The sequence below is a fragment of the Aspergillus stella-maris genome (genome assembly GCF_047715825.1).
Source record: "Aspergillus stella-maris strain CBS 113639 unplaced genomic scaffold BDV14scaffold_106, whole genome shotgun sequence".
Classification (NCBI taxonomy): Eukaryota; Fungi; Ascomycota; class Eurotiomycetes; order Eurotiales; family Aspergillaceae; genus Aspergillus; species Aspergillus stella-maris.
The window spans coordinates 68,870-79,337 of record NW_027396900.1 but is presented as its reverse complement, the minus strand read 5'-3'; the positions used below and the strand labels follow the sequence as shown (position 1 = coordinate 79,337).

General features: G+C 51.1%; 5 protein-coding genes across 5 annotated transcripts; 2 read left to right on the top strand and 3 right to left on the bottom strand.

Annotated features, from left to right (window-relative positions):
- The first annotated feature begins 1,088 nt into the window (after nucleotides 1-1,088).
- BDV14DRAFT_184920 (uncharacterized protein) lies at nucleotides 1,089-1,851 on the top strand. Its single transcript, XM_073770586.1, has 2 exons — nucleotides 1,089-1,294; nucleotides 1,343-1,851. The coding sequence occupies exons 1-2, from the start codon at nucleotides 1,183-1,185 to the stop codon at nucleotides 1,465-1,467; spliced, it is 237 nt and encodes a 78-aa protein (XP_073622296.1). The 5' UTR covers nucleotides 1,089-1,182; the 3' UTR covers nucleotides 1,468-1,851.
- Nucleotides 1,574-3,399, bottom strand: BDV14DRAFT_12938 (uncharacterized protein). The gene has a single exon (XM_073766068.1). The coding sequence runs from the start codon at nucleotides 3,175-3,177 to the stop codon at nucleotides 1,831-1,833; it is 1,347 nt and encodes a 448-aa protein (XP_073622295.1). The 5' UTR covers nucleotides 3,178-3,399; the 3' UTR covers nucleotides 1,574-1,830.
- A 363-nt stretch (nucleotides 3,400-3,762) lies between these two features.
- Nucleotides 3,763-5,346, bottom strand: BDV14DRAFT_12923 (putative lipoate--protein ligase). The gene is made up of 3 exons (XM_073766062.1): nucleotides 4,355-5,346; nucleotides 4,195-4,302; nucleotides 3,763-4,138 (listed from the first exon to the last, which is right to left on the bottom strand). Exons 1-3 carry the CDS (start codon nucleotides 5,309-5,311, stop codon nucleotides 3,899-3,901), a joined length of 1,305 nt encoding a protein of 434 aa, XP_073622294.1. The 5' UTR covers nucleotides 5,312-5,346; the 3' UTR covers nucleotides 3,763-3,898.
- Nucleotides 5,347-5,530: 184 nt separating this feature from the next.
- Nucleotides 5,531-7,186, top strand: BDV14DRAFT_184914 (bifunctional chorismate synthase/riboflavin reductase [NAD(P)H] ARO2). The gene is made up of 3 exons (XM_073770585.1): nucleotides 5,531-5,701; nucleotides 5,756-6,117; nucleotides 6,167-7,186. The coding sequence occupies exons 1-3, from the start codon at nucleotides 5,667-5,669 to the stop codon at nucleotides 7,000-7,002; spliced, it is 1,233 nt and encodes a 410-aa protein (XP_073622293.1). The 5' UTR covers nucleotides 5,531-5,666; the 3' UTR covers nucleotides 7,003-7,186.
- BDV14DRAFT_184913 (uncharacterized protein) lies at nucleotides 7,187-10,444 on the bottom strand. The gene has a single exon (XM_073770584.1). It carries the CDS (start codon nucleotides 10,172-10,174, stop codon nucleotides 7,451-7,453), a length of 2,724 nt encoding a protein of 907 aa, XP_073622292.1. The 5' UTR covers nucleotides 10,175-10,444; the 3' UTR covers nucleotides 7,187-7,450.
- Between the last annotated feature and the right edge of the window lie 24 nt (nucleotides 10,445-10,468).

Genomic DNA, 10,468 nt, shown 5'->3' with positions numbered 1-10,468 from the left:
TATGTAGCCTCGATATTGAGCAAGAATCTGAGGCAATTCGATCTCTTCATCTCGCTGTAGGTCATCGAATCGTCGTTCTGTCCATGAAGGCGAATGCCGACTTACTGCCTCAAGGAAATTTCGTACGGCATGTTGATCCTTTACTTCTGGTCGATCTGCAGCAAGGCATTCTAGATAGGCTGCTTCAAATGTTGCAAGCCAGGTCTCTAGGGTCGAGTCCTTAATAGAGGTCTTTCTTGCTTTCTCGTACTTCGCAAGAATTATTCGGCTTTGTTGGTGCTTGCTTGGAGCAAATTGAACCCTTAAAGCCTTCAGGATATCGTACACTGACTCCTTCCCATAAATATGATGAATAAGCAGCGTGCTTATCGATCCGCGAATAGCTTCATTGACCACTGCAAGTCCTCGCTTGATCTTCTCATATTTATTTGTCCGAGCTGTCCATAACTGCATATGGATCTTCCATTGTGGTTCTGGTAGCTTGTCGATATCCGGAATCTCTGGTTCCTTTGGTAGCTTTGGTAGCTGTTCCTTCTTGGTATCCGGGTTGATGTATTCCCATACATCTCGTGCCTTCGCAAGGCTTCTTATGTTGTCATACCAAGCGCGCCAGTCATCCCTTGAACTTAGGATGACTGAGACCTTCGTGGCAGCGCCGGTATCCATGGCTTGACGTTATCGTCTCTTGGGTTGTTGCGTTATCGCTTCAATCGAATGTTGACGTTGTCGTCTCGGGATGCGTTATCGCTTCGATTCAGGGGTTGGTACGGTCAATTCATCGTTCGCGGTGTAGTTTTCTCGGAGAAGGTAGGTCTGAATAGCTTCAATATAGTCGAAAGAAGCAGAAGAAGCAGTCCTATATGCGTGCCGGGCTCATAACTGTCGAACTTCGCCACGTACGTAATATTTGGTACACCACCCGAAGTATATGAAGGTCTGATTCATTCAATCTAGCTACGATACTGCACTAAATACAGTCAAAATAGGGGTAAGCTGACTAAAAGACTGAGCAAGCGCTGACTAATATCCAACCAGCGTTCCTAGCGGTATCCTAAGTTCGACATTATATCTCCCGAGTTTGTGATCAAGGCGGGTACCAAGGGTGGCACAACTGACTTCCTCGTCGCCCAGAAGAAGTGGGGAATAGAGCTTCTTAGAGACCGTGATAGGCTTTTGCAACACATGCAAAGGTTCGAACGAAATGGACAATATTTCAGCATGATCGAGCAAGCAAAGATGGAACAATACATTGTTCTTGACTTCACTAATAGATTGCCACAGAAGGCTCATCCAGGTAATTTTATTATCGCCCATTGAATAGCTTGACTGATATCTTTACTAGAGTTTCAGGGCCACCTCTACCATGTCGTATTTTCCGAAAATTATCGAAGGGTCCGAGTGATAGATGCCGATCTAAGCGAAGTTGAATGTTTTGTTTTGATGGAGAATGCGACTCTTGTCTATTGAAACTCTGCATCTATCTGCCTCATCTTGTCTACTTTGCTAGGCAGCTATTGCACCCGGACAAGTGCGCTTGTTGCTTTGTATCTCGCCCTTGAAGCGATTTACTACTCATCTCTTCCACAGTTCTAGAACTCGAGAGCGTAAGGTGGAAACTTAATGTTTGCGAGCGCAAGTCAACTGTAAGAGGTCCCTGTTTTCAGATCTCTCAAGTCAAATGCCCCTAGTCGAGTTCAAGAATAAATCCTGGTGTCTAGACCTTGATTGGGAATTACAGATAAAAATGCGGCCGTTTACGGCCTCAGTAGCGGTCATTTTCGGCGTCAAATTCACAGGTCCTCACATTCCGTATGTAAAAGCAATTTGCTGTTAGCCTCTCTTGTCAGTAGCTTGAGAGCTAGAGAGAGCTATAATCGACGAGCTTGGTGGGCTCAATTCCTGGCGCTCAGCTTGTGGACTCTGCTGCGAGCAAAAGAGATTCATTGCCGTGGTTGCCTCCGCGAGTTCAGGGCGGAGTTCGTCGAGGGTATCGTCCTTACAGCGGTTGTTGTTTTCGATTAAACCCTCCAGCCGATCGATCAATGAAGCTTCCCGGGTGAATTCTGTCTCATGAGAGTGGTTGTTTCCCTGGATTAACTCTTGAAGCGTTACGATATGGCCCTCGAGAACATTTATTCGGTCGATGTAATTCACTTCAAGCTCTCCGATATTATCAATGTGCGATCTGTACTGCGCTAGCACCTCAAGATGGTCTCTCCTCAATTGCTCTCGCTCTACCTCCACGCTTCCATTGAGAGTGGCAATCTGAGTGTTGATGTCTTGTTGGCGTTTTTTGATCTCCTGGAGTGTTTCTCCGAACCGGCACATCGATTCCACGAGGCCGTCAAGGTCGTCGCAGCGCATTTGAAGGATTCGCCGCTCATCAAGTATCTCGGTGTAGAGTTGTTCTACTTCCAGCTTCTGTCTTTGTTCCCGCTGATGCGCGGGCCTGAGCTCTTGAAGCTCGGATTCAAGTTTCTGCTTCGCCGTCAGCTGCTCCTGCATTTCTTGTTGCTGAGACTGTAGGAACTCCGAGTCAGCATTTCGAGCTGCCCTCTCTGCCTCAAGCTGCTGGGTCAACTCGATCCGCTCTGCCTGACTCGCTTCTAATTGCTCTGCGGCATGCCGCATGTTTGTGATGAATCTGTCGTTCTTTGCCTTGGTGGCCTCTAGCTCAGAAGCTAGGCCGTCTGCCCTTGCTTGTTCGTTGGCTTGTTGCCTCTCCTGCTCGCCTAAGCGGATTTCGGATTCACCCAGACTGTGTCTCAGGCTACCGATCTCGTCCTCGAGTGGTGTTAACAGAATTCTGAGTGTTTCGACCTCATACTGAAGATTGTTGTTCTCTTTGACAAGTGAGGTCGTTTGTTTCTCGGCCGAAATTGCTTTTGCTTTATATCCCTCAAGCGTCTTGATCTCTTGGATGAGTTCGCTATCATTCGTCAGATTTTCCTGAGCGCGTTGCTTTCCTTTTAGGCTACGGATGGTGCTAAGGCTAGATCGCTCTGTAAAGCTGCTGTCGGTACTGCTTGAAACACGCCGCGTGGCTGTAGGGATCCTGGAGAATGTTTTGCGGGAGCTTGTATTGCTTGCTGAGCCGCGAAAGTCTATCTTAGAACTTGAGACTCGTGAAGCGCTCGCTGTCGAGCCCGCTTTGTGAAACGTTGGTATAGATTGCATGATGACGAGGATAAATTATTGATTAGAAAAGTACAACCCAGGTGGGACAATCAAACATGGCTATGATTGCTCCGGAGAAATGATGAGTTTTATAATTATGGCTGTCAATACCAATCTTTACGCTCCCTTTGCGAAGAAGCTGTCGAGAACTACTCATGAACGAATGGCCGGATAGACGAGTGAACATGTTGGAAGACGAGCCTGTGGAACTAAGCAAACATGCATAAGGTGTGTGATGAAAAAAGCCCTCATGTTCTCAATGTGAAACCAGTAGGAACGGGAGGGATTTCGCGGGGCTGAACAGACTGGGATCTCATTGATACGAGCAGATGGCTGCGTGATATCGTGCGTCTGCCGCAAGGCTCTGCGAAAAAGCAAGTTTCCGCGACGTTGTCAAGTCTGGCATCCAATGAAAATTGCAATGCAACCACTCCGGCTATTGGATTCATTCTCTTTTCGCGATTCTTGGTATGACCGCGCCTCGTTTAGGCGCTAGTAAGTCATATGTGCATGCCACTTCCGCGCGGGGAGTTAAGCCAATGGTGTTCATGAAGAATACCAGGACTTGGGTTTCCGACGGATATATGCTTAGTCCGTTGTGAGAGCGAGTAACGCACGTCAGCTTTGCCCAGGCGAGCCTCTTGATAACTGCCATTAAGAAGACGAGCGCGACCTGCATGTGGTCATCCTTGCTGAAGAACTATCTATGCTACGGTCCATTTTAGGAGCCGAGCTTGCCGGCGATGAATTTGGCGAGCTCGCGTGCGGTGTCTGGCGTTTCCGTAGATAACCGACTGAGCAAGATGTCCGTCCAGTGGGAAGAGTGCAGCTCATGCAAATTCCGCCCGTACAAGGCTTCATGGACACGACTAGCTTGGTCTGCGGCAAGTGATGGGTCGTCGGACATGGAGATCTCACTTTCGATGATAGCACCGTGCTTTAAGCGAAGGAATACTCGCGTCTGATGTTCGTTAGAAATCGAATCTAGTGGGCAAGAATGATAAGTAGAAATCTCACCGAAGGAGGAAGTGACGAGGGGAGTGCTGGTCTTTCCCGAGGGTCCTCTTCAATTGGGTACGTCGAAAACGTAAACTGGGGTGTTTGCGTGTACTTCCACTCGCGAGACTGGACGTTCTCATTAGCTAGTCGTTTTCAGAGAATCCGGGGCGAGTCTCACCCTCAGCTCGTCCAAGCCCTTTTTGATCTGTGGAACTGCATCGGCTTCGAAATCACCGACAGTCCCGGCCACCCAGTCATTACCAGCATAGAGTTCCTGCTCAACAGCATGAGCACGCTGGGCTCGACGAACCGCATCCGGGCTAGTCTGATATAGTTGCGCAAATTCTTCCATGACATTGGCAATGACCGCCTGAATTGAGAAGCCGGCAGGAGCATCTTCAAACGCAGAAGACACATTGGCCACCGGAGAGCGCACACTCTCAACACCTTTTGCCTTGATGTAATTCCTAGCTGGGGATCGAAGATACGAGCCGAGGTCGTTGATGTTTGGTGAATCAAGCAGACACGTCCCGTGATGCAGAGCCCGGAACCTCGTGAGCTTGAACGCCGATCCAGATATCTTTCGCGGTATATCCGTCTGCATCACGATATCGTGTCGATCATTGACTCTTGTGTTGACTGCTCCAACGCGATGCAATGCGCGCACCATCATTTCCGCATGTTTGTCCCTTGTAAACGTTGTCCGGGGTGAAATCACGCTGTAATTCAGATTGCCGGCATCATGAAAGACAGCTCCACCGCCAGAGCGTCTGCGCACGAAAATCGCATCGTCATTGGGGTTGTCGTCATTCTCGCGATCGTTATCAAGCTTCTGGAGATTCGTCTCCAGCCAAGGGTTCTGATTCCGCCCTATCACGACGCACGGTCGGTTGACATATAAGAATAGAATGGCTGACTCGGGCGGCGCATTTTCTAATAGGAAGTGTTCGATCGAAAGGTTCACATAGGGATCGTTTGAGAGAGACTGGTAGATCTGGTGGAGAGAGGCCGGACGAGACGCGAGGTGCGCAAAGTGGTCGGAGGTATATGCGGAATTGAACCGGACAAAGATGTGTCCAAGACTCCTCCTACAGCGCGGAGCTTTCCAGCGTGAGGCTCTAGGGAAGAGAAGCATTGATAGAATCTAAGAAGGAAAAGGACGAGGTAAGGCGTAGCTCTAGAACTTTTGTTTGATATCGGCGAAGCTGTCAGGTCCGGAGCTGTAATTTATGGTCTGTATCGTATTAAACATAACAGTACACGGCTTCCGATCACGGACGCTAAGCCTAATTGAGCTTCCACTCATTGGCCGAAAAGATTCCGCGATCGAGTCACTTTTTGAGAATCAGATGTTCACCGAGTCATACCCCTCCTTGATCTTATTTTTGGCTTGATCTGCTATACTCTGGGATCCTTGGATTCATCTACAGCACCACCACTCTAATTTATCTCCCCCAACCGCACATCCAGCTCTCAATTCCCTGCCCACCATGTCAACGTGGGGTGATTACTTCCGGGTCACCACGTAAGTCTCCAACCCCTTCATTCAACAGCACTTTCTAACGACTCTGCTCACTAGCTATGGTGAATCCCACTGCCGCTCGGTCGGCTGCATCGTCGACGGATGTCCTCCCGGCATGGAACTTACCGAAGACGACATCCAACCTCAAATGACCCGCCGCCGCCCCGGCCAGAGCGCCCTCACAACCCCGCGCAACGAGAAAGACCGCGTCGAGATCCAATCCGGAACCGAGTTTGGTGTCACCCTAGGCACACCCATTGGCATGATCGTACGCAATGAGGACCAGCGCCCCAAGGACTACGGCAACAAGACGATGGACATGTACCCCCGCCCTAGCCACGCGGATTTCACCTACCTCGAGAAGTACGGCGTCAAGGCCAGCAGCGGTGGTGGCCGGAGCAGTGCGCGCGAGACAATCGGTAAACTACCCTTCTCTACCCAATGATATTCCAAAACTAATAAGTAAAGGCCGCGTCGCCGCCGGCGCCATCGCCGAAAAGTACCTGCGCCTCTCACACGGCGTTGAAATCGTCTCCTTCGTCTCCTCCGTCGGCAACGAGCACCTATTCCCCCCTACCGCAGAACACCCCACCCCGTCTACGAACCCCGAATTCCTATCCCTGATCGAGAACATCGACCGCGAAACAGTCGACAAGTTCGCGCCAACCCGCTGCCCGAACGAGGACGCCGCAGCGCGCATGACAAAGGTCATCGAGCATTACCGCGACAACAGCGACAGCATCGGCGGCACAGTCACCTGCGTAATCCGCAATGTCCCCGTTGGACTCGGCGAGCCGTGCTTCGACAAACTTGAGGCTCAGCTCGCGCACGCTATGCTCTCCATCCCCGCGACAAAGGGCTTCGAAATCGGCTCCGGGTTCGGAGGATGTGAAGTCCCCGGTTCCATCCACAACGACCCCTTCGTTGCCTCTGAAGTCAACACGCAACTCGGCGCAGAAAGCAAGATGCAGCAGCGCCTCATCACAAAGACGAACAACTCCGGCGGTATCCAGGGTGGTATTTCCAACGGCGCGAGCATCTACTTCCGCGTTGCGTTCAAGCCGCCCGCTACAATTGGGCAGGCTCAGCAGACGGCTACGTACGACTTTGGCGAGGGCACGCTTGAGGCGAAGGGCCGTCATGACCCTTGTGTTGTTCCCCGGGCCGTGCCGATTGTTGAGGCCATGTCGGCGCTTGTGATTATGGATTCGCTGCTTGCGCAGTATGCGAGGGAGAGCGCGAAGACGCTGTTGCCGCCGCTGCCCAAGACGATTCCTACTAAGCCTACGACCGGGGGAAACTAAAGTTTGATTATTAGATAGAATAAAAGCAGATATGAGACCTCGTTTTTATGATTACGTTTCTGCTTGCTTGGATTGCTAAAAGTTTAACCCTTTTTCAATTATTCTGGTGTACTAGCGTTGATAGAAAGCTACTTTCGGGGATTCGGATGCTTAATACGTGCCCATTTCGTAGAAACGGGAGGGTCCAGTCTAATCATCATTCATTCTCATTCATACAGTCGTTCCTGGGTATTCATACCGCTAGCCAACATCGTAGAAAAACATAACAGTCTCATAAAACATGTCAGAAGAGAAAGGAAGCCAAAACAGAAACAAGAATCCGAAAAGACCACACCAGGCTGGGATCTTCATCCAAGAGAAAGGGCTAAAGGCAAGAAGAAGGCAGTATAGAAGCGGTCCCGTCGCCTACCCACAAACAGCCTCTACCAAGAAAGCTGCTTTGAAGACATCATGACGAGCTGTTGCTTCGACTGACAGAGTTCACTGATAGATCGTCCATATCGCCTGCCGAGGCATTCACGACCCTCAGCTTCTCTTTTGGTACGGTAAATGTTACCTGTACCCGTCGACCTTCAGCAGCGCCCTCGACATCCCACTCTCCGTCACTGACAGGATCCATATGCCCATCTAGTCCAAAGTCATCACGCGTAGAACGGGCCGAATGGAATCCTGTATCGCGAGAGACCCTGTTGTCTACACCCCAGTCTCTGGCACCTTGCTTACGCCTAAAGAGCTCTGCCGACGCGCTGACTGATCTTCGTGGAAAATTGGCGTCGCTCGTGTGGGTGCCAGTTGCGGAGCTTTCACTGTCGATGCCAGAAGCTCGAGAGACGAATGTAGGCTCTTCCATGACGGAAGGCCGCCGTCGAGATACAGATAATACTCGTCTGATGCCTCCGATCCACTCTGCAGCTCTCGGGCGTGACGACGTTGTTGATTTGCTGCTCAATAACCCTGCCATTCGTGATGGCTCAGTGTCGTCCGCGTCCCGGAGAAGGAATTCGCCTTCTGCTTGTCGTTGTGACATTGTGGAGTGGGCAGTAGAGAAAGACTCGGATGAGTAGCGCTTATCAAAGGACGAATTCCCTGAGGTCGAGCTGTCTTGACTGCGAAGGGCTTCCCTGTTGTGACCGGGCAGAGCCTCACGCTTTGCAGCTGACTTGGCTGATTTGTCCGAGGAATTGGAAAGATTTGATGATGTCCGCTCGTCCTTGTCCGGAGACAAACGTCCATCTCTGGCTGTAATGCTTTCGCCCACAGGTCCATCCACATGAGTGTTTCGAGCTGTGACAAACATTTGCTCTGTTGCGACCGAATCAGCGGTCTCGTGTGTTTGGAACCTTTCGACTCCATCTCCTGCCGCTTCATCCTCCTCGCGCTCGTCAATGGGATGGATGACTCCGGCGGTGTCGCCTCTCCTATAGTCGTTATAAGGAGGTCGATATAATCCGGCGTTGAGTATTGGCCGATTGAGCTTCTTAGGCACGTGAATATCCCCTAGCAATCCAGCCCGCTCCGCAGCTGTGTCACCGTTGTCATTCCAACCATGTGTCCTTCCGGCACTTCGTGGTTTGTTGTTGCTGTTCCATGGATAGTCGGTATTGACCGACTGTCTCATAGAAGGATTTCGGATACTGCTAGCCTGCTCCGAGTCACCTCTTCCCCAGAAGTGGGCTCTTTGAGCCCCAAGAGCTAGCTTGCGAATCTCGTTATCCCGCGTTCGGCGCTTTCCCCTTCGCCGGTAGCAATAATAAAAGCCCACTACAAGAGCAGCCGCAGCGGGAACCCCGAGACCAATTCCAACGCCAAGGCCGGTCTTCTTGGAAAAGACGGAGCTTGACTCGGGAGTTGTAGAAGTATCAACAGCTTCGGCGGCGGTGGTGTCAAAGTAGGGGTTGTTGTATGCAGTCGCCCAACTATCGGCGGCTACATCGTAAAGGTAGATCTGCGAGTTAATCTCTGGCCCGACTCCAGCTCTTTTTGACAGTTTTGGTATTTTGTATCCTCCTGCAACCATCATAACTCCTCCGGGAAGCATTGTTGCACCGTGCCCGAATGTTCCGAGCCCTTCAGGGCCTCCAGCCATTGATGGAATGCTCCAGGACCAGCCTGAGCCGGCGAATCCTGCTCCTATATCAAGGACGGCGAGTTGTGGGGTTGCGGCTACGCTTGTATTTCCCACCCAGCCGCCAAAGACAATCACCTTACTTCCGTCAGACGAGAGGACTGCGGTATGACCGGATCGAGGCTCAATAAGTGGATTGTCGCGAAAGGCAAGGTCGGCTCGTGAGGTGTCGGCCACGGATCCCACTGTGACGAAACTCCAGCTGTCCTGTGGTGCTGAAAATATGGCAAGCTCTGACATGTTGAGGAATGCTTGTTGGGTATGCCCACCGACGAGAAGAAAGTCTTGTTGTTGCCGGAGCTCACCTTCGGCGTATCCGTAAGTAGCCTGGAGGGGGGTGATGGTGAATCCTGCCTCGGGGATTGGAGGTGCTCTGTCGCCGGTGGTAAGTGCTTGATAGCAATTTCCTTTTTCACAGGGAACCAGAGCGGTCATTGTTTGAGAGTAGTTTGCAGCTGACGTCCAGAACGTGCTGTCGTCGTTTTGGTAAGGACACATTCCAGCGAAAGCAAAGAGGGTGCTTTCAGTTGTGTTTGAAGCAGAATATGCAAAACCAGCTGAGAGAAAGTTCGGGTTCGTGCCTGCATTTCTCCCCGATCCTTGCGCCGAAAACCTCTCCCATGTCCCGTTCCCCGTCGTGCTGCCGGAATCAGGTTCGAATGTCCATAGCATAGGTGAGGTCGCCGAACCCCAGCAGTCACCGGCGTAAACCTTGATCACGCCATTTTGATCGATAGCAGGGACATAAGCAGTTGTCGCATCGTTGCTATCGAATGGAGCTTTGTCGAGCAGTGTTGTATAGGATGGGTTGTTTGTATCGACTTTCTCCGACACGTTTAACGATATGAACTCGATCCTGCCTCCCACTGTCCGCAACAGATAGGTGAACGAGGCATTGTGCTGTGACGAGTATAGAAGACTGGAAGGTGTATATGGAATTTCTGCTGAGGCGAGACTGACAAAAGGTAGGATGCACAGAAGCGAGAGCACCGAGTTGGCGCCGATTGCTCTGTGCACTCGGGACCGTCGACGAGAGCGACCATCCATGGAGAGTTTCACGAGACTCGAGCGAAGTGGGCAAATGTGCGGTAGTCAAACCAGCTGTGAGACATTAGAGGCTGTCGATCGCTCGATCGCAGGATCTAGATAGCTCAAGCGAGGAATGGATCTGCCAGCATCTGCGACAACGCCGAAATAGTGACAGGTCTCGATGACGGTCTTGAAGTTCTTGCGTGGCAAACCGTAAGAAGAAGCAGCAACGGCAATAATAAGAGGTGGTCAGCGCGGTGGTGCACGTAATGAGGCGGGATGAAGACCAGGCAGGCGCGTAAACAAAGGCAG

What these genes read in the sequence shown, in the direction of transcription:
- BDV14DRAFT_184920 (XM_073770586.1), top strand. Translation starts at nt 1,183, where the DNA reads ATGCAAAGGTTCGAACGAAATGGACAATATTTCAGCATGATCGAGCAA. An exon ending in GCCACAGAAGGCTCATCCAG is followed by an intron (nt 1,295 to 1,342) that starts GTAATTTTATTA and finishes TATCTTTACTAG; the next exon opens with AGTTTCAGGGCCACCTCTAC.
- BDV14DRAFT_12938 (XM_073766068.1), bottom strand. Translation starts at nt 3,177, where the DNA reads ATGCAATCTATACCAACGTTTCACAAAGCGGGCTCGACAGCGAGCGCT.
- BDV14DRAFT_12923 (XM_073766062.1), bottom strand. Translation starts at nt 5,311, where the DNA reads ATGCTTCTCTTCCCTAGAGCCTCACGCTGGAAAGCTCCGCGCTGTAGG. An exon ending in AGGGCTTGGACGAGCTGAGG is followed by an intron (nt 4,303 to 4,354) that starts GTGAGACTCGCC and finishes GAGAACGTCCAG; the next exon opens with TCTCGCGAGTGGAAGTACAC. An exon ending in CCTCGTCACTTCCTCCTTCG is followed by an intron (nt 4,139 to 4,194) that starts GTGAGATTTCTA and finishes AACGAACATCAG; the next exon opens with ACGCGAGTATTCCTTCGCTT.
- BDV14DRAFT_184914 (XM_073770585.1), top strand. Translation starts at nt 5,667, where the DNA reads ATGTCAACGTGGGGTGATTACTTCCGGGTCACCAC. An exon ending in GATTACTTCCGGGTCACCAC is followed by an intron (nt 5,702 to 5,755) that starts GTAAGTCTCCAA and finishes TCTGCTCACTAG; the next exon opens with CTATGGTGAATCCCACTGCC. An exon ending in CAGTGCGCGCGAGACAATCG is followed by an intron (nt 6,118 to 6,166) that starts GTAAACTACCCT and finishes TAATAAGTAAAG; the next exon opens with GCCGCGTCGCCGCCGGCGCC.
- BDV14DRAFT_184913 (XM_073770584.1), bottom strand. Translation starts at nt 10,174, where the DNA reads ATGGATGGTCGCTCTCGTCGACGGTCCCGAGTGCACAGAGCAATCGGC.